This window comes from Hemiscyllium ocellatum, chromosome 13 (assembly GCF_020745735.1).
Source record: "Hemiscyllium ocellatum isolate sHemOce1 chromosome 13, sHemOce1.pat.X.cur, whole genome shotgun sequence".
In the NCBI taxonomy this organism is placed as follows: Eukaryota; Metazoa; Chordata; class Chondrichthyes; order Orectolobiformes; family Hemiscylliidae; genus Hemiscyllium; species Hemiscyllium ocellatum.
The window spans coordinates 33,372,331-33,394,771 of NC_083413.1; the positions used below are offsets into that span (position 1 = coordinate 33,372,331).

Consider the following 22,441-nt stretch of genomic DNA (forward strand, 5'->3'; position numbering starts at 1 on the left):
TGTGCTAAGATGAAAATATGAAGATATGTTTAAAAGTTTAGATTAGATTAGATTACTTACAGTGTGGAAACAGGCCCTTCGGCCCAATAAGTCCACACCGACCCGCCGAAGCACAACCCACCCATACCCTACATTTACCCCTTACCTAACACTACGGGCAATTTAGCATGGCCAATTCACCTGACCCGCACATCTTTGGACTGTGGGAGGAAACCGGAGCACCCGGAGGAAACCCACGCAGACACAGGGAGAACGTGCAAACCTCACACAGTCAGTCGCCTGAGTCGGGAATTGAACCCGGGTCTCAGGTGCTGTGAGACAGCAGTGCTAACCATTGTGCCACCATGCCGCCCAACCACTGTGCCACCATGCCACCGTGTTTAAATGAACATTTATATTCACAACAAAGATTTCACATTTTACCTAGTGAGGTGTCATTTCATTCTTATATCGCTCCCACACTTCAGAATTAACCAAAAGTTCATTTTTTGATTTTGTGGGTGAAAGCCCGGTTGACAGGATGAATTTGAAAGAGATAGATCTACCTTAGCTTATGAATCACAAAAGCATTCTATCTAAATTGAAACATGTTCTTTAACAAGAAATTTTACTCCACAGAAGTCCAAAAGAAGGTTACATAAAGTTTTAAAAGAAGGGTCTAAGATTCTCAGAATAAATTTCTTTCACAAAATTAGGCATTGCTATGATGTTTATATAGATACAAGTAAATAATGGAAACTGTAAATATCCAATGGCACCAAACACGCTTGTTCTTTTTATTCCATCAAGACAGCAGAGGTTGAGGATAGTGAAAACAAAGTCAAATATTTGAACAACTCAATCTCTCATTTATTCAAGATGCATTTACTTTCCTATTACAAGGAAATAATCAGCTAGAACCAAGAATTTCTATTTCTTAGTAGAAAGATGATAAAAAAAGTAATTTATCTGCTCTTTATGCAGCATCTTGTCAAAGAGAGAGAAGTCCCTGCCAGACATAAGTGAACCAGTAGGCTCTAATGTCCAACTTAGACACAAAGTTGATAAAATCAACGTAAAATATCCCATTCAAATACTCCATGTGACAAAGAATCAGAAGGAATGGAGTATTAAAATATAAGTACCATCTCCGGCCACTGCAATGGGACAAGGAGTCTGCACCTCTGACTTCAATGTGTGCTTGGACATGAATAGTGGTGCCTACTCTGTCCACAAGCACATATGCAGTGCCACTGATGATTGAACTCTACAGAATGCTTGCCCTTGTATTCGGATTCCAGTCACCATTCCCCTCACTGCCAGCTTGCTGTGTCAGTCATTCTCTCCTCACCACCCTCCTTGCTGCTCTGCTCAGCACACCAGGCATCACACTGCTTGTCATCCTGCTTCCTACCTGACTGGTCACCCAATTTCTGACTCCTCAGTGCCTCCTATCCTTCCTCATGGGAATTAAAAACAGCAATGATGCAGGGTAATAATAGGAAAGAGGCAGTAAGGGACTAGCAGCAAAGAAGTCAAGCATTTCAAATTGGGTTGCATGAATATCTGATTATAGGATGTGGCTTGATTTAAAACATTTGAATCCTGTTCCTTGATACAAACGGATATGTTACCTGCACTGTGACTGCACAGGCAGTGAATGTGTCTCCATCAATTGTGGTGGTAGCAAATGTAACAAAATAAAAAATACAAATACTATTTGCAACAACAACTAAAATAATAATCATCTGGTGCAGTGAAAAAGACTTACCATTAGATAACCCCTCAGTTTAAGAAACCATTTACACTCAGAGTCATAGAGATGTATAAAGCACAGAAACAGATCCTCTGGTCCAACTCGTCCATGCCTATCAGATATGCTAAACTAATCTAGTCTCATTTGCCAGCACTTGACCCATGTCCCTCTAAACCCTTCCTATTTGTATACATATCCAGATGCCTTTTAAATGTTGTAACTGCACTAAACTCCACCACTTCCGCTGGCAACTCATCCCATACACGCACCACCTTCTGCATGAAAAGGTTGTCCCTTAGGTCTCTTTTTATATCTTTTCCCTATCATCCTAAACATACACCCTCTAGATCTGGACTCCCCCATCCCAGGGACCTTGGTCTATTTATTCTGTCCATGACCCTCATGATTTTGCAAACCTCTATAAAGTCACCCCTCAGCCTCCTACGCTCCAGGGAAAACAGTCCCAGCCTATTCAGCCTCTCCCTGTAGCACAAATCCTCCAATCATGGCAACATCCTTGTCAATCTATTTTGAACCCTTTCAAGTTTCACAAGATCCTTCCAATAGGAGGGAGACCAGAATTACACACAGTATTCTAAAAGTGACCTAACCAATGTCCTGTATAGCCACCGCATTACTCCCAACTCTTAACCTCAATGCTCTGTCCAATAAAGGAAAGCATACCAAATGCTTTCTTAATCATCTTATCCACCTGCGACTACACTTTCAAGGAACTGTGAATCTGCACTCCAAGGTCTCTTTGTACAGCAACACCCCACAGGACCGTACCATTAAGTGTATAAGCCCTGCTAAGATTTGCCTTTCTAAAATGCAGCACCTTACATTTACCCAACTCCATCTGCCACTACTCAGCCCATTTGCCCATCTGATCAAGATCCCATTGTACTCTGAGGTAACATTTATTGTCCACTACACCTCCAATTTTGGTGTCATTTGCAAACTTACAAAGAAAGTTACAAATTTACAAACTGACTCCCTTTGTAGGGCGCATGGTATTGGGGCAAACTTTCTCAGGTTAAGCTTCAATCTGCAATTTGAGAGGGAGAGGGTACAATTGGAAGTGACAATATTTCTGTTGAATAAAGGGAAGATGGAGCTCTGAGGGAGGAGCTGGCCAAAGTTCAATGGTGCAATACCTTAGCAGGGATGACCGTGGAGGAACAATGGCGGATATTTCTGTGTATAATGCAGAAGTTGCAGGATCAGTTCATTCCAAAAAGGAAGAAAGATCCTAGGAGGAAGCATGGGTGGCCATGACTGACAAGGGAAGTTAAGAAACATATAAAGTTAAAAGAGAAAAAGTATAATGCAGCAAAGATAAGTGGGAAAACGGAGGACTAAGAAGCTTTTAAAGAACAACAGAGGACTACTAAGAAGGAAATACGCAGATAAAAAATGAGGTATGAAGGTAAACTGGCCAATAACATGAAGGAGGATAGTAAAAGTTTTTTTAGGTATGTGAAAGGCAAAAAAATGGTTAAGATTAAAATTGGGCCCTTGAAGACAAAAACAGGGGAATATATTAAGGGGAACAAAGAAACGGCAGAAAAATTGAATTGGTAATTCAGATCTGTGTTCACTGGAGAAGACACAAGCAATCTCCCTGAGGTAACAGTGGCTGAAGGACCTGAACTGAAGGGAATTTATATTTGCCAGGAATTGGTGTTGGAGAGACTGTTAGGTCTGAAGGTTGATAAGCCCCCGGGGCCTGATAGTCTAAATTCCAGGGTACCGAAGGAGGAGGCTCGAGAAATCATGGATGCGTTGGTGATTATTTTCCAGAGTTTGATAGATTCGGGATCAGTTCCTGCGGATTGGAGGGTGGCTAATGTTGTACCATTTTTTAAGAAAGGTGGGAGAGAGAAAGCAGGAAATTATAGACCAGTTAGTCTGACCTCAGTGGTGGGAAAGATGCTGGAGTCTATTATAAAGGATGAAATTACGACACGTCTTGATAGTAGTAACAGGATAGGTCAGAGTCAGCATGGATTTATGAAGGAGAAATCATGCTTGACTAATCTTCTGGAATATTTTGAGGATGTAACTCTGAAGATGGACGAGGGAGATAGAGTAGATGTAGTGTACCTGGACTTTCAAAAAGCTTTTGATAAAGTCCCACATAGGAGGTTAGTGAGCAAAATTAGGGCGCATGGTATTGGGGGCAAAGTACTAACTTGGATTGAAAGTTGGTTGGCTGATAGGAAACAAAGAGTAGTGATAAACAGCTTCATTTTGGAATGGCAGGCAGTGACCAGTGGGGTACCGCAGGGATCAGTACTGGGACTGCAGCTTTTTACAATATATGTTAATGATATCGAAGATGGTATTAGTAATAACATTAGCAAATTTGTTGATAATACTAAGCTGGGTGGCAGGGTGAAATGTGATGAGGATGTTAGGAGATTACAGGGTGATCTGGACAAGTTAGGTAAGTGGTCAGATGCATGGCAGATGCAGTTTAATGTGGATAAATGTATGGTTATCCACTTTGGTGGCAAGAACAGGAAGGCAGATTACTACCGAAGTGGAATCAATTTAGGTAAAGGGGCAGTACAGAGAGATCTGGGTGTTCTTGTACACCAGTCAATGAAGGTAAACATGCAGGTACAGCAGGTAGCGAAGAAGGCTAATAGCACGCTGGCCTTCATAACAAGAGGGATTGAGTGTAGAAGCAAAGAGGTTCTTCTACAGTTTACATGGCCCTGGTGAGACCACACCTCGAGTACTGTGTGCAGTTCTAGTCTCCAAATTTGAGGAAAGACATTCTGGCTATTGAGGGAGTGCAGCGTAGGTTTACGAGGTCAATTCCTGAAATGGCTGGATTACCTTACACTGAAAGACTGGAGCCACTGGGCTTGTACACCCTTGAGTTTAGAAGACTGAGAGGGGATCTGATTGAGACATATAAGATTATTAAAGGATTGGACACTCTGGAGGCAGGAAACATGTTTCCGCTGATGGGTGAGTGCTGAACCAGAGGACACAGCTTAAAAATATGGGGTAGACCATTTAGGACAGAGATGAGGAGAAACTTCTTCACCCAGAGAGTGGTGGCTGTGTGGAATGCTCTGCCCCAGAGGGCAGTGGAGGCCCAGTCTCTGGATTCATTTGAGAAAGAGTTGGATAGAGCTCTCAAGGATTGTGGAATCAAGGGTTATGGACATAAGGCAGGAACAGGACACTGATTAAGGATGATCAGCCATGATCATATTGAATGGTGGTGCAGGCTCGAAGGGCAGAATGGCCTAGTCCTACACCTATTGTCTAACTAACTCTACCTCCTATGTTCACATCCTAATCATTTATATAAACGATGAATAGCAGTGCAACCAGCACCGATCCTTGTGGCACACCCTTGGTCACAGATCTCCAGTCTGGCAAGGAACCTTCCACCACCACCCTCTGTCCTTCTACCTTCAAGCCAGTTCTGTATCCAAATGGCTAGTTCTCCCTGTATTCAATGAGATCTAACTTTGCTAACCACTAATTTATGTCACCACTAATCAGAAAATTCACACACAAATTGGAATTCATTAAAGAATGGCAAACAATGTTCTTATTGGCTCCATTAGCACGGTGCTTAATTAAGATAGCATAAATGATTATGATAACAGTATCCAAAAAGAGCAACCTTCATCCAAAGACAATCTCACTGTTTGTTATACAGTACCTTTAGCTGTACCTTAAGTATTCAATCTTGAATGAAAAAGACTCTTGAATGAAAGTTACCAATATTAAAAACTTACAGTGCGCTGTACATCTCCTTAAGGTTGTAACTTAGTACTACTGTACCTTAACAAATACAACACCACGAACTCCCTTTATAATTAGCATTACTGCCATTGACAGTGCGTAGATCCCCGCATAGTAATGCATATGTGGATTGTCCTTCATGTTGTGACTTACATATGTTTCATTCTCCAAAGTTGCAGATATATTCTGGAACGAAGTGCAAACAGCCATCAGAATTTTGAAAGCCCATTAACAACAACAGAATAATTTCTTGTTACACTGAACTCTTCCATGATTTAGACAAAATGAATATATATCGAGTTGTATATACTATTTGATGATCATGTTGCTGCAATTTGAAATAATTTTACACAAATTGATCATGACTGGACAAGTTGAAAGTCATCTAGTAGATTATTCTATATTCTGTTAAATATTCTATACAATTAGTAGTTGTACAACGTCACGATGATTGAAAGAGAGAGAGAGAGAATAACTTAGCGTTCTAGGTTAGTATGGAACAGCCAATGCAAAGGTATGATGAAAATAGTCCTGTGGACACGTACGTATGCTTTCAAAAGGCATTTGATAAAGTACCACATAAGTTATTGTGAAAACAGAAGCATATGGTGATGATAGGGTGCAGTATTATGGATTTTTAATCAAATAAGGAATGGAAGGTAGAGCATGGTGGTGAACAGTTGTCTTTCTAAATGGAGTGAGATATGTATTCCTTGGGTTGTAAGGAAAAACATTTCTTTTATTATGTTGTGCACATCTCAATTGTCATCACATCCTGAGGAAGCACACTACCACTCCACCACAAGAGCCCTGCGCACTCTCTCTCCCCCAGGCTTGTAAAATAATTTTTAACCAACTTGTTCGGATTTGTTTTGAGATAGTTCCTCGGCAGATGGAAGTTGAACTCGGACGTTCTGGCTCACAGCTAGGGATGCTACCGCTACACTACAGTGTCTGTCCCCTCCGGTTTTACTTTTACCATTGCTTTCTTTCTTAATGAACTAAATGTGCGTAAAATTGTGAAGTTTCTGGATGATACAAAACTTGGCGACATAGTAAAGAGCCAGTAAGGTAGTTGCAGATTTTAGAAGAACACTAGTAGCCTTATGGAATTGACAGACCAAATTCAATGTGGATAAGTGAGAGGAGAAGTGCACTAGGAGGAAAAACAATGAGAAGGCAGTTTAATCTAAATGTTACTATTCTGGAAGCCGGATGAGTAGATGCAAGAACAGAGGTATCTGAGCAATGTGTATGTGCAAATCTTTGAAGGTAGCAGAGCAAGTTCATAAGATAGTTGAGGAAGCATATGGAAAAATTAGCTTTGAAAAGAGTGGCGCGGAACACACAATGAACATTTCCAAATCACTGGTAATGCTTTTGCAGGAGAATTATGTTAAGTCTGCAAACAGCACTTTAGTGAATGTGTCAAAATTCTGGAGTGGGAACAGAAAAGACTTATCAGTGTACAAGGGACTTTAGCTATGAAGTGAGTTTGGAGGTTATAGAACTGTTTTCCTTTCAGCTGAAATCAAGATGAGATCTAATAGAAGACTGAGCAAGGAAGAAAGATAGATTGTTTTAATAAAGCATTTTTTACAATTGCCAGCTATTTCAAAGCATTTTTAAGTGGTCACTTGATGGCAATCAAGTGTGTTCAGCAAAATCCCACTAACAGCAATGTGATAATTATCAGATAATCAACATCACAAAAAAGCTAACAAACCATACATAACACCACTGCACCTGTTCTACTCCCTTGATTTTGCACTGCAGACTATCACCCTTGGTTATTGGACCAAGAACTGCTTCCTCTAATGAATGGGTCAGGAATCAAAAATCACACATTTGAAATAAATGAGAGGGGAAATGAGAAATCAAGATAATTTCTCCACTCCTTCACAATCTTTGAGAGACCTGTTTATCTGGCATGCATGAAAGAATACTGGAAACTGATTCTACAGAAACTTTCAAACACTGGCACAATGAAACAGCATGCTTTAATTAAAAAAAATTGATAATTCCCTGGGAAGTTTTATCAGAAACAAAGCTAATCAAATACTAGGTTCCACATCAACATCATTTAACTAAGTTGATGAGATAGAGACCATAACAGGATCATACCATATTCAATGTACAGCATAGTACATCGCCCAAATGGTCTCTTACAAATCCAAATTCCTAGATTTTCAAAACTAGTTGATAAATCTGGCTAGAAATGGCAACACTGAGTTAAATGCTTTCAACATTCAGAAGTATGAATGAATACTCTTAATAGAATTAATTTAGTTATTTATTAAAATTTCCATCACAATTCCTCATAGGAGATTAAAAGTCAGCAAATTTATTACCATCTTATGGTACAAATGAAGAAGGAAATAGTTTTTCTTTGTGTCTCAAGCAACATTTATTCTTCAACAAATCCTTAAAACAAATAACCTGGTAACTTAATTCACTATTGCTTTTAGGAGCTTGATGTGTCTAAAATTAGCTGCCACATTACCTTTTTTTCAAAGGATGTACATTTGATTTGAACTTGCATACTCAGACCTCTGCACAATTTTCCAGGATGTGGAGATGCCAATGTTCAACTGGCATGGCCAAAGTCAGAAGTCACACGATACCAGATGATAGGCCAACAGGTGATTGCATTTGGAGCGCTGTTCCTTCGTCAGATGACGAGACAAATGAGCAGAGGTCTGAAAGCTTGTGATTTCAAATAAACCTATTGGACTATAACTTGGTGTCATGTGACTTCTGATGATTTATACAGCAATATTACCACTACACCACCATCTCCCATCATAAAGGTACAAGTACTTCTGCAAATCTTTGACCAAATCTTGCTAACTTTTCAAAAATCTTTTCATTCATTTTAATATTGAAGTAGTAAGTGGTGAAAACCTTTCCAAGCAATAGAATAAAATTTCTTTTCCCCATTATCAGCAATGAAGAATAGCACCAGGTGATAATCTTCTGCATGCTGAGGACCAGAGCATGGTGACCGTAAGGGAAGATTCTGGGAAGACAATAAGTGGAATTTTTCTCCTAACTTGGGACAAGCTATAATTTGCTTATAGAAATTGAAGAGTTCATCACTGGAAGAAAAACATAATCAAAAATGATCAGGCATGAATAAATTCTTAATACAAACTAAAGGGACTTCTGTGCATTACCACTGGATGTCTCAAAGCGCATAAAGCTAATTGAGTACAGCAAACTTTGTTTTAACTGGCACCTAATGAACCGGCACTCTTAATAAACCAGAAAAATTGAGAAACCTGAAATGCCAGAAGTTTACTGTATTATTGGAATTGTCGCAATGTTCAAGCAGTCAGCTGAGGGTGCTAGTGAGAAGGTTCTTTGCTGGTAAGTATTATTTAAGGCAAAGTTGGATTATTATTTAAGTAATTTTTATTACTTAGTGCATGTTTCTATATTTATTATGTGGACATCATGATTATCTGGAATATTTGATCAACCAGCACACTCCTGGTCCCATAGGTGCTGGTTAACAAAAGGTTTGCTGTACTTCTGAAACGTAGTCACTGTTGTATCGTAAGAAATATGATAGATACTTTGCACACAGCCATCTTCAACAAACAGCAACGTGATAATGACTAGAATATCTGTTTTTGTGTTGTTGAGTTGAAGTTACTCAAGATGGATATCATGTAATCAATTTCAGTTTATCGCTTTTTATGTTATATATTTTTCTTTAAGATATCAGTAAAGCAGTCCCACTTCTTACCCCACTGCCTGCATTGATCCAGTAACTAAGCCACCAGTTGTTAAAAGCAACACTCCCTACATTCAGGACAAAAAGAATCATCACAAGGAAAAATACAAGAGGGCCGCCTGCTGCCTGGATGTACACACCGTACACAGACCACGGTATAGAACCTTTCCCTTTATCCTCCGCTTGTATAAGCTGATCTAGAGAAAAAAAATAAAAGGAAAAATACAAATTATCCACAATTGAACGGAGGACTAATAGATTCTTAGTTTATGCATGCTCAGCCGTGATCATGTTGAATGGTGGTACAAGCTGAATGGCTGCACCTATTTTTATGAATCTATAAAGTGGCTTTATAAAATACAGAAGACATACATTCTTTGTGAAATTACTGCCAATCAAGGAGACAATAAATTTCAAAGAGCAAAAAATGTTTTAAAATCTTTCAGAATCTTACACATCCATTATTGCAATCATATTTTAAACCATAGCTAATTCTAACAGATGAATTAGGAACAAAAGGATTACACGACAGTACTTGAAACCAACATGAAGCATTTCTAACAGTGATGTGTGAAGTTCATTTTTAATATCTATTGCAATAGATAATTAAATTTTTTCCATTTTGCTACGTTAAACTTATTTATAGAGTCATAGAGATGTACACCATGGAAACATTTCCTTCGGTCCTACTTGTCCATGCCGACTAGCTAACCCAACCCAATCTGGTTCCATCTGCCAGCACCCAGCCCATATCCTTCCAAACCCTTCCTATTCAGATACCCTTCCCGAAGTCTTTTAAAAGTTGCAATTGTACTAGACTCCACCACATCCTCTGGCAGCTCATTCCATACATGTACCACCCTCTGCGTGAAAACATTGCCCCCTTGGCCTCTTTTATATCTTTCCCCTCTCACCCTAAACCTATGCCCTTTAGTTCTGGACTCAACACCCCAGGAAAAAGACATTGTCTATTTATCCTATCCATGCCCCTCATGATTTTATAAACCTCTATAAGGTCACCCCTCAGCTTCCAACGTTCCAGGAAAAACAGCCCCAGTGTATTCAACATCTCCCTATCACTCAAATCCTCCAACCCTGGCAACATCCTTGTAAATCTTTTCTGAACCCTTTCAAGTTTCACAACATGCTTCCGGTAGGGAGGAGACCAGAATTGCACGCAATATCCCAACAGTGGGCTAACCAATGTCCTGTACAGCCACAACATGACCACCCAACTCCTGTACTCAATACCCTGACCAATAAAGGAAAGCATACTAAATGCCTTCTTCACTGTCCTATCTACCTGCGACTCCACTTTCAAGGAGCTATGAATCTGCACTCCAAAGTCTCTTTGCTCAGCAACATTCCCGAGGACCTTATCATTAAGTGTATATGTCCTGATAAGATTTGCTTTCCCAAAATTTCTCAGGCTGTTTTAAGGTTACATAATCTTAGCACTGTTGAATCTTCCAAGATTCACGGTGCGAGCACCATCTTTACAGCTCATAGGATTGTACAATATGATAGATACTTAAGCCAGAAAGAAAAGATTTGAGGCATAATGAAACATATTGTCTTGTGAAATTTAATATTACAGCAACCTGTAACTCCCGCATTTGTGTATTATTGCTGTTTATGATTACTTATCAATTCAAAGGTTTAGAAAACCACTTTACCTTTATGTAACTTTGTACTGTATTCACGTTTCGTGAAATGTCCTCCCTACTGCCTTCCAAAGTCAAGGAAGATCACATAAATGCACAAGATAAAAACAATAATCTGCATCACAGAAGTCTATGGAAGACAGCTTTGTATAAATGCCTTGTTTTTCAAGTGCTAAAACTTGTGTTCTCAACTGGCCTCATGCACAGTATTCTCAATATTAAAAAAAAAGTACAGCTGAATATCATCAGAAGTGTGAATATTGCTCAGCTTCACAGAAGATTCATCTCCATTACTCCTTGTGAGCTTTCTTCCCAAACTCGACAAATTGTCTGTGTACCATGCCCCACGGTATCTCAATCATTGGTCTCCCATCACCATAAGATGAATTACTGGGCACTGTTGCATCTCCCAAGATTCATGGTGCAAGCACCACCTTTACAGCTGAGCTATGCACTCTGTCAAGTGCTGGCAGTCTGCAGCTGTCCTCCATAGCTCGTTTTTTTTTTGCTCTGAACATGTCAAACGAAGGGTATTCAACACTACAATTTGCCAAAAGTGACTTGATTGGCCTGTTGGTCTCGGGGTCGGGGGGTGTTGCTGCCCAAGGACCATGCCCTAATATGTTGATGACTGATCAAGATCTGAAGGAGCAACTAGGAAGCTGGTAATTTTCAAACTTATCTCGTTTCTACCTAGCAGGTGGGAGAATGAGAAGTGATGTCACAATTATACAAGGTGTTGGCAAGTCCACATCTGGAAGTGTGTCCAGTTGAAGAAAGATGTGGTGGTTCAGTTCAGAGAGGAGGCTCTCTAATTTGATTCCAGGGATGAAGGGGGTGTCATTCAAAGAATGGTTGAATACCTTAGGCCTGTACTTGCTGGAGTTCAGAAGAATGAGGAGGGATCAAATTGAGGTGTATAAAATGCTAAACAGGATTAATAAGGTGGTCATTGAACAGATCATCCCCCTTGTGGGGCAGTCTTGAACAAGGGGTCGTAGATATAGAGTGAGGAGAGGTAGGTTCAAAACTAGATAAGGAGAAACTACTTCTCTCAGTGGGTTGTAATTTGTGGAACTTACTGCCCCAGCATGCTGTAGAGGCAGAATCAATCAACAGATTCAAGAAAGAAATAGACATGTTTTTGATGAAAAGTGAGATAAAAGGTTATGGGGAGCAGGTAGTAAAGTGGAGTTGAGACCAGGATAAGATCAGCCATGATTATGTTAAATGGCAGAATGGGGCTTGAAGGTTTGAACAGCCTACAGCTGCTCCTAATTTCTGTTTCTATGTAAACTGCATAACACAAGGTGTGATGATGTAAAAATAAGGTCATAGACCTCACTAGCAAGAATCTCATCTCAATGTTCAACATTTAGTTGCAAAATGGGAATTTTAGCTCTCAATGGCAGCAAGTTCCTCAGTGTTGATTTCACATGATCCCCCCATAATGCCCAAATCATTCAGTCCTTGGGAAGATTCCACCCTATTAGTTCACAAGTCTTTCCAATGACAACCGAGGTTAATTCTGCTGATTGCAAACATCTGGGAACAAGAAGTGTGTAATTGACTTAGCTTTCAAATATCACATTATGCAAAGCCCAATCTACTTGCCTAGGTTAAGTTTAAAGACTCCCCTTCCATCACTATTTGAAGAACAACGGAACATTCTTCACATGTCCTGGACAACATAGCTCATGGAGAACATATTGATCTGACCAAATTGTGAGAGACTGCACAGCCACAGAATGTATTATGTTTATCTATCTAACTGTCACTGTATTCCAAATGTAATTCACTTTTGAAATCCTCAAGATATTTTGTTATAAAGAACGATTTAAGTCCATGTTTTACCTGTTACATCTTCAGAGTATGGATGTATACCTAGAATGAGACGACCTACTGAAAGGGCTTCAGATACTGCATTTGAGAATTGGAAATATGTAGTTTGGTCAAGTCACTAACACTTTAAAGTTGTTTGTTCAGTTGAAGAATGCACTTAAACATCATATCCTTAACATTGCTGTCTATTTTGCTCATGTAAGGCTCTGCTCAAGACTATGTCTGAACAAACTTTGGGCCAGCCCTGCTGAGCTCTCTTGCCTTTGGTCAGCATCTTTTATTTTGAAATTACATTCTGTGAAGCATTCTGAGACATTTTTCTACATTTCAATGTTAATGGGATTAATGAGAAATCTGATGGCATGATAAGTTTCTATTATGAATTCACCTGCTGCCTTATTTGTGTTTCTTTCTTTCTTCACAGATCCAGTCTGGCTTTTTTCTTGAGATTTCTTTAAGGAATTGTTCAAGCTATTTTTGTTTACCTAAAAAATAGCCAAAAACGTAACATTAGAGGGTAGGATGGAGATGAACCAATGCTCTTCTGAGATCATATATAACAATTTTACCACCAGACAGTTAAGTAATGCTCCTTTAATCACATTTCAAAGTTTACACAGCAAGTTGGTCCATAATCCTCATGCTCACTTCAAAACAAAGAATAGATTACTTGTTGTAGATGCAATTCTTGTATTCTTTTTAAACAAAATAAGTTAAACAGCATGGGATTCCATGCATTTGCTTTGTCTACCAAATTTCAGACTGACCTCACCAAACAGAAGGCATTTGCTGCTTATCAAAATCTAGACCAAAAGAAACCATACATGATCGCCAGACACAAGTCCAATGATAATTAAAATGGTTTGGCAATCTCAAGAACGAGAGACAAGAAGCCCTTGAGAATGTGCTAAACAAGATTCAAAGATGATTCTGATATGTTTAAAAAAAAGTATCATCCTCAGCAATGTCAAATTAATCATATAACTATACCTACTGGTCACACAAATCTCTTCCACAATTACTAGAGGATGTGTAAATATTATCTGACATGGAAATTGTGGTTTTAAACTAGAGTTTTTTTGGAAAAAATGTAGGTGGTTAACTATTACACATGCAACACTTTTGACAAGTTGAAAACCATGCTGATTATTGAGAATGGTTAGCTACCTCACAGCACCAGGGACTCGGGTTTGATTCCACCCAGAGCGACTGTCTGTGCGGATTTGGCACATTCTCTCCATGTCTGCATGGGTTTCCACCGGGTGCTCCAGTTTTCTCCCACATTCCAAAGATGTGCAAGTTAGGCAGAATGGCCACACTAAATTGCCCATAATGTTCAGGGATGTGTTGGCTAGGTGAGTTAGCCATGGGAAATATGGGGTAGGGAGATGGATCTGGGTGGGACACTGTTCGGTATGGACCTGCTGGGCTAGATGGCCTGTTTCCACGCTGTAGAGGTTCTATGATTCTACTAATAACCAGTGTCTCAGCAATTGCTAGCTATGGTTCTGATTTCAGCAAAAAAAACCCCACTGTCTCAGGCTATTTCTGACAGTTTAATAGAGAAAAGGAAATTGCGAAAGGCTCACTCAAATTCTCCCCTTCCCCACCAAACCCATTTCCAAAAATATCACAACGTAAGTGAAAATGAAGAATTTTGGGACCAAAGTCATAATCCTCACTTGGAGGATTACGTTTGAATAGGTGAAACTTTGCTTGAGAAAATATTCTGTCAATATTGATTGAACTTTGTTACAAAAAGCAAACTTTCCTTATTTTGAATTCCAGTGAGAGCTCCATTTCCTGATGAGCCATCAATTCTTGCACATGTGCACAACAGCAGCAATGCAGACAGCACAAACTTCTCAGTTTTGTTCCTTTTAAATGGCCAGTTCCTTCAACTGTAAAGGGAACAACCTGCTATTGCTATGGAAACAGGGACAACAAGGGACCACAGGAACAGAAAGTGCATAAAGTGAAAGCCCATGGCATGCAGTCAGGTGCAGAGGAATAGGGAAAGAGGTTCCATAAGTAAACTGATGCTGCTGTACCAAGTTCTGGATAATTAAGTCTCACAGAAGTCCTGGGAGCAAGAAAGTACAGTTAAGAGTTGGAGTAACAGCTGAGAACAGCAATGGAAGATGCCCAGAGAACTGGGGGCTAAGAGGCTCTTGGAACTATCACTCCACTGATGGTTCAGTGCAGCTGAAACTCTGGGAACTATCACTCCACTGATGGTTCAGTGCAGATGAGACTCTGGGAACTACCACTCCACTGACAGTTCAGTGCAGCAGTAACAGTATTTGCCTGGTGTAGCTGAGAAAGATTAGATCTCAAAAAAGCTTTGTGAAACTAGCTGTCTGTAAAGGTTCTATATTGTGTCCGTGAGTTGTAGAAATGCAGCCTCAAAAATCCAGCATGGAAAGGAGACTGACTACCAAGACATAAGCAGTCATTGAGCCAGTCCATGACAGAGAGGCTTTTAAGAGATTTTCAAGACTAGCTTTTCAAAACAGAAGAGTTAAAAATCTTTTGTAGAGAGTTGGTAAACCACAGGGTGACTAAGGCCGGGGTGGGGGAGTTTGCTGAGAAATCTATGACCACTGTCTTGATTGCATCTCCAATTTAATCTGCTGTGTAGGGTTTTCAATCACAGTTTGTCAGTTACTCATTTTTACCTCATGCTAATTCTGAATGTTATAATGTAAGCTATTAAAATTGTGGAATCTTGTGGCTTTACTCCCACTAAGCACCTGGGTCTAAAAAAAATTGTCCTCTAAACAAAACAAGCTATTCGTATGGATCTAGCTCACTATACAATCATAATAAATTAATTCAATTTATTCAAGTTAAGATGTGGTCAAGACTGTGAGCTGAAGGTGGATTGAAGTCACAATCTTTTCCACAGCTTCATTTTCAACTTCAGCAGCATGATTTCCTGATAAAATGAAAATAACTTGAAACCGCCCTCAAAGTTATGAGAATATGAAACATACAGCCATGATTTAGAAACATTCAATTCAGAATTTAAAACCGGGAGTTGAGGATGAGCCATTATTTGTGATTAGTTCTTCTGTTCTCATTCTTAGCATTAAATAGGTGGGAGGGGCTACAGTTGAAGAAAGATTAGAGTGGTGCTGGAAAAGCACAGCAGGTCAGGCAGCATTTCTCCACCCCAGAGGCTCCCTGCCTTCATTCCTGATGAGGGGTCTTTGCCTGCAACGTCGATTTTCCTGTTCCTCAGATGCTGCCTGACCCACTGTGCTTTTCCAGCAGCACTCTAATCTAGACTCTGATCTCCAGCATCTGCAGTCCTCACTTTTGCAGTTGAAGAAAGTCAATCTTCCTGTTTGTGAAGATGAAGCTCAGCATACATAATGTATGAAGGAATTATCAGGGACTGCATCTCCCTTTGCAGTTTCATATCTCTTAGGCCAGCTTGCATAAAAGGCTAAACAGTTAATTTTGAAATCGGCACACTTCCATTATTTTGTTTAGTGATGATTTACATGGGCAGCACAGTGGCTCAGTGGTTAGCACTGTTGCCTCATAGCACCAGGGACCCAGGTTCAATTTCTGCCTTGGGTACCTAACTGTGTGGAGTTTGTACATTCCCTGCGTGGGTTTCCTCCGGGAGTTCCGGTTTCCTCCGGGAGTTCCGGTTTCCTCCCACAGTCCAAAAGTGTGCAGATTAGATGAATTGGTCAAGTTAAATTGCCCATTGTCAGGGATGAATATAGGGAATTGGTGGGTTACTCTCCGGGGGCGGGGGGGTCAGTATGGACTTGCTGGGCCGAAGGGTCGGTTTCCATACTGTAGGGAATCTAATCTAATTCTATCCTTTAGTCCACCCATGGGCATCTTATTGTTGAGCTCAAGCCGTTGTAGAAGTTGAGAAACTGATACAATGTTTGGTATGGTGCTGCTTTAGGCCTGCTGCAATAAACTCTTAGTCAGGAGGGTGTTGGAATCTGTTTGGCAAGTATTGGGGTCAGGCGTGTGGTTATCTGTATTTCCTCCAAGGTTTGGTTGGGGTTGCCTTTCTTCAAAATCTGGCTTTTTTACCTTTGTTCCTGGTGGAGAGAGTGAAAACGGTGCAGCTTACTTTCAGCTCTGTGCACTATGGGTGCATTTGTTGGGGTGAGAGAAGATTTTTTTTTGCTCAGGAGAGATTTGTCTTTAAACTTTGGTGATTGCTTCAGAACTTTTTTCGCCATGTGTTTTGCTGCTGATTCTAAAAACACATGTCTTTAGTGTTTTCCTATTTTTCTTCTATATCCAGTGCTTCATTTTCACACTATTTGCCATATTATGGACTGCAACTAGGACCAGTTAAATTAGGTGTTTCCAAAAAGTGATTTTTGACCTCCATGAAGCTTTGGTAGTAGCATGTTTCTGGTGACAGGAGACATCCTTTAAAATACCAACTGAATACTTGCCAAGGTCCCATTTTAAATGTTTGCTAATCATTTTCATTTTGAAACGTTATCTTTTACTCTCACATGTCTCAAGAACCTGAGCCTATAATTAGTTGTCTAAATGGATTACATATTACCATTGTCTACTCTGTGATAATACTCCAAATAATCAAATGTGTATAGTTCAGATCATTCACAACATAATCTTTCAACAATGTTTCTTTGGAGCCTAAAGACTACCCATTACTTCAACAAATATCAGAACAAAATCTAAAGACCTTATACATGAAATGCATATCCATACACAGAAATAAACTCACCTCAACATGTGGAGTATCTCCCAGTTGTAGATTGTTGAACATTGCAGCATAATCACCATTCAAAATCATTAACTCTTCATGAGACCCTCTCTCAGTTATACAGCCGTCCTTCATCAGCAACACTTCATCACAGTCTACCAGATACTGCTCAAGTTAGAGAGACAATCAATTAATTCTTAATGCAGCTTTACAACTTAGACATTTTTGATGAACTACAGGTTTGTTCAACATTTTGCACTTTAGTTTATGATCAAATTTAGTTACCAATACAGGCCTGCTTACACTACATTAATAATTAAATTCTATTTATGCATTTTCAAAAGAAATCCTATTTTTCAAGACCACAAAACGAAGCAACTTACTGGCTTGCTATATTTATAAGTTAGCCCCTGCGGGCTCCAAATTGTCATCATATCCTGTTTTCCCTGTTCACCATATCCATCATGATCAAATGTTTTTACCCATCTGAGTTCCACTACAATAGTTAAAGGCTTGTCTTAAAAATACTTGTTTTCTGATTGAAATTTAGTGTTTTGAATCTTAAACTACTTTAAACTAATCATAGTAAACAACATTTCTTTGAATCATCTTCATTCTTTAAATTAATTTTGACTGTGGTATGAATTTCAGATTTGTCTTCTCAGTTGCCTTTGACACTTGCACTCAAATACGAAAAACTGCACTCTCAGCAGTCAACTTCATTTGGAACAAGCCTAGAAGTACTTATCCAGAACACATCGCAATGTATGATAATAGAGCTGAAATGAATCAGCACAATCATTACAGTGAGCAATGAAGTTGGTCAACAAGGCTTAAACGTATTCCTCTGGTACTTTACCTCTCCCATTGCTCCTTGTTCTTCTAATCTCCATGTACAAACATGAAAGTACAATTTAACTTAAAGAATGGAATACCAAATCAGTTGCCTACATTTCAAGTGAGCTCATAGAAATTAGTTTTTTCAATCTGGACTGATGGGCAAAATTGAAGTGCCCAATAAAAACATGCAGAATACTCCAAGCCACTACCCTGCAAATATTGTTAAGTACAACCTAACATTTAGTGGCCAAAGAGTTAGGTTCGAAGTGAGTTAAGTTCTAGATGCACTTCACCAGTCAATTATCCGAGTACTTCTTAACAGGTTGTCTCTCAAGTAAATTAATTATAAACAGCAGATAAAATTTCATTTCAGTAGCAAACTTTTTCCAAGAGGTCCCCAAATGTTAGATACTACAGATTACTTTGGTGCATAGTAAGTTTGAGTACCAATTTAAAACTCCAATTTATCCCAGTAAAGCTTAATTCTAATAATTTCTTTATTCTACTACCATTGAGATTTATACAGGTTGCAATCACAGTGAAACGTTTCCTGCACTGTTGTAGATGTTAATGTTGAAAAGGGCTGTGAAGGAGAAAAAAATAATTGGACTCCCTAGCAGTCTCAAAGAAAATCATATTTTATCAAAAATAAAAATCATGAAAGGAATTTTAGTTCTTATTTTGCTTGTCTACTTCAAAGATTTTTGCTGTTCCATAATAACACAAGTTCCTTTATTCATGACATGTTACCTGGAGTTGATGTGTGATAAAGAGAACAGTCTTCCATTTCAGCTGTTTTTTAATTGCATTGTTAAAGATGTGGTTTCCTACATGAGCATCCAATGCACTAAGAGGATCATCCAAAATATAAATGCTTCTGTCACTGTACAAAGCACGTGCCAAACTGATTCTCTGTCGTTGTCCTCCACTCAAATTAGCTCCATGTTCTCCCACCTATAAACCAAACAAACAGAAGAATAATTCTGGTTCCAATGCTAAATCAGGTTCAAATTCAAGTTCAATTACTTCTATTTTGTACAAAATAATTTACCAACAATTTTTTTAAAGTATTCAGTCCTTTTGCAATTTCACTATATCTAAAGGTGAAAATCTCATTTTAGACATAGAGCTGAAAAAGTCAATTAAAACAATGAAATACTTCCATATTTCTTGAAATTTATTTTATATTCTTAATTTGTAAGTCAACATGTGAAAGAGAAGAAAACTTTGTTTATGTAACACTTTTCAAACCTCAGGATTTAAAAATCAATTAAATACTTTTGCGATATTGTCATTATAAGGAACTCCATAAGAACTTTCAATTCATTTATTAACCTGTTAAGACAAAAGGACTGATGCAGGTAGTAATGTAGTAATATTACTACAAATAACTGAAGGCAAAACGGGAGGTGATTTCTGAAAGTTGTGGAATCCACTCAGCTTTAAATGATAGAGCAACTGGGTGTTGCCTTGCAGGTAAGAGAAACATTATGCTCTCATAGAGCAAAGGAACACAACCACCTCAAAAAAACAATATCTTAAGTGTGCACATGTACAGCTTATTTGCAAAAATAAAGATGTTACAGAAGAAAAACAAAATATTTATAAGCTGTTTAATCTACCTTCATCTTCCATACAACATTGAAGGGCAAAATCATAATTCTAGAAGATGCTCAAAAATCTTACAGCTTTTTAAAACCAAATGTACTGCAATGAAATCAAAAATTATTTTTTCCCAACGAGGACTCATTCTTGCAGCAGTCTTGTATATATCAACTAGAAGGTGACTGAAATATAGCAAAGCATTGACTAAGAAATAGCTCAAATGATCCTCAACGTGTCCCATAGTCTTCTTTCTGAAAGTCTGAATTGTACAAAGAATGACAATAGGACAATTTCTTCATCCAGATGCAACTTGGGAAGAAGTGTCCAAAAGTTGGAACAAATCCAAAGGATTGTAGTTAGAGGGCTGACTGGGTACAGTTTTCATAAAGCTTGTTTCAATGAGACAGGAATGGAAAACATCTAGCAATCCAAACATAAATAGAGTCATAAAATAATATAGGACAGAGACAGGCTATTGTCCCCATCTGGTCTGCTTCAGGTTATTCAAAGAGCTATCCAATTAGTCACACTTCCCTGCCCATTACTCTTTTGCCTGTGAATTTCATCTCTTCAATTATTTATCCAATTCATGATTGAAGGTTTGTATTAGAACTGCTTGCACCATTGTCATGTGATAGATTTTCGATAATGATTTTCCTCCTTACATCATCGTCGGTTCTTCTGAATACCTGTGTGTAGTTTTAATGTTCTCCTGCAACTGGAAAAGGGATTGCTCCACCAAAATGACAATTTTGGATACACCTATTATATCGCTTCATAACAGTCTCTTTTTCAAGGAAAATATAACTGAAGCTCCACATCCCTGCTACACTTCCAGTAAATCTCCTAAGAACTAAGAAATAGGAGCTGATGTAAACCATACACATTCACGAAGACTGCTATGCCAATTCAATAAAATTCTAACTGATCTTTTGCATCAACTCCATTTTCCTATGCTCTCAGATTCTCAGAGATCAAAAAAACACTGGCTGTCTCAGCTCTAACTATATTCAATGATGGAGCTGAGCCCATAGTCCTGCACAGTTGAAGCATTACTTTCTTATTCTTGCATTTCAATCACTTGTAACAAATTTCAATGCGCCACTTGCCTTCACGATTGCTTGTTGAACCTACATGGTAACTCATCTTTTATGCAAGTATACCAAGTTCCATTATACCTCAATATTTACAATTTCTGGCTTTTAAAAAAAGAATCTATCCTATATTTAGTGAATTGCCTCACAGTTTCCATATTATACTCCATCTGTTATCCAGGTACCCACTCAATTAATCTTACTTTATTTATTTTAGCTTCCTTCTGCCTTAAACAGTGACCCAGGGAGGAATAGCAGGAGCTCTTCCAAAAATTTTCACTTCCTTTCTGACTACAGGAGAGATACTGGAGGACTGAAGGACAGTTAATGTAATACGAGTGTTCAGGGGAACAAGGAATAAACTGTGAAACTAAAGGGTAATCTTAGTGATGGGGAGACTTTTGGAAGCAATTCTGAGGGACAGAATTCATCTGCATTTGGAGATGCATGGATTAATCAAGAACACTCCACATGGTTTTGTCTAGGGGAGTCACGTCGAACCAACTAGATTGAATTTTTCAAGAGGTGACCAGGTGTGTAGATGAGGGCAACGCTTTTGATGCAATTTATCTGGACTTCAGCAAGGCCCCGTATGGGAGACTGATAGCAAAGGTAGAAGCCCACGGGATCTAAGAAATTTGGCAAATTGGATCCACAATTGGCTGAGTTGAAGGAAGAAGAGAGTGATGGGTAAAGGTTGTTTTTATGACTGGTTATCTATATCCCACAGGTGTTAATGTTGGGGCACTTGCTGTTTGTGGCTTATATGAATGACTTAAACTTGAATGTAGAAGAGTTGAATGTAAGTCACAGAAAATACAAAAATTGATAGGGTGGTAAATAATGAGTTAAGAGTGCTGTGCTGGAAAAGTACAGCAGGTCAGGCAGCATCGCAGAAGCAGGAAAATCGAGCAAAAGCCCTTCATCAGGAATGAGGCTGGGAGCCTAAGAGGTGGTGAGATAAATGGGAAGGGGTGGGGGTGGGGGAAGGTAGCTGAGAATGCAATAGGTGGATGGAGGTGGGAGTAAAGGCGATAGGTCGGAGGAGAGGGTGGAGCAGATAGATGGGAGGAGGATGAACAGATGGAATAGGTCATGAGGACGGTGCTGAGCCGGAAGGTTGGATCTGTGGTAAGTTTGGGGGAGGGGAAATGAGGAAACTGATAAAATCCACACTGATGCCATGGGGTTGGAGGGTGCCGAAGCAGACGATGAGGCATTTTCCTCCAGGTGTCAGGTGGTAAGGGAGTGGCAATGGAGGAGACCCAGGGTCTGCATGTCCTCAGCAGACTGAGCGGGGAAGATGAAGTGCTTGGCTATGGGGGCAGTGGGATTGATTGGTGCGGGTGTCCCGAAGATGTTCTCTTAAGCACTCTGCATTTGGCGTCCTGTCTCCCCAATGTAGGGGAGACCACATTGTGAGCAACTGAT

The 22,441-nt window shown here is 39.3% G+C and overlaps 1 protein-coding gene across 2 annotated transcripts in view; it reads right to left on the reverse strand.

Annotated features, from left to right (window-relative positions):
- The window catches only part of abcc5 (ATP-binding cassette, sub-family C (CFTR/MRP), member 5), a 130,516-nt gene that overhangs the window by 39,838 nt on the left and 68,237 nt on the right, over positions 1-22,441 (reverse strand). For both annotated transcript variants that reach the window (XM_060834728.1, XM_060834729.1), the window contains exons 15-19: positions 19,062-19,265; positions 17,493-17,636; positions 13,143-13,239; positions 9,261-9,445; positions 5,549-5,695 (exon numbers count right to left, since the gene is read on the reverse strand). In XM_060834728.1, the coding sequence (XP_060690711.1) occupies positions 5,549-5,695; positions 9,261-9,445; positions 13,143-13,239; positions 17,493-17,636; positions 19,062-19,265 (777 nt within the window). The remainder of the gene's footprint in view (positions 1-5,548; positions 5,696-9,260; positions 9,446-13,142; positions 13,240-17,492; positions 17,637-19,061; positions 19,266-22,441) is intronic.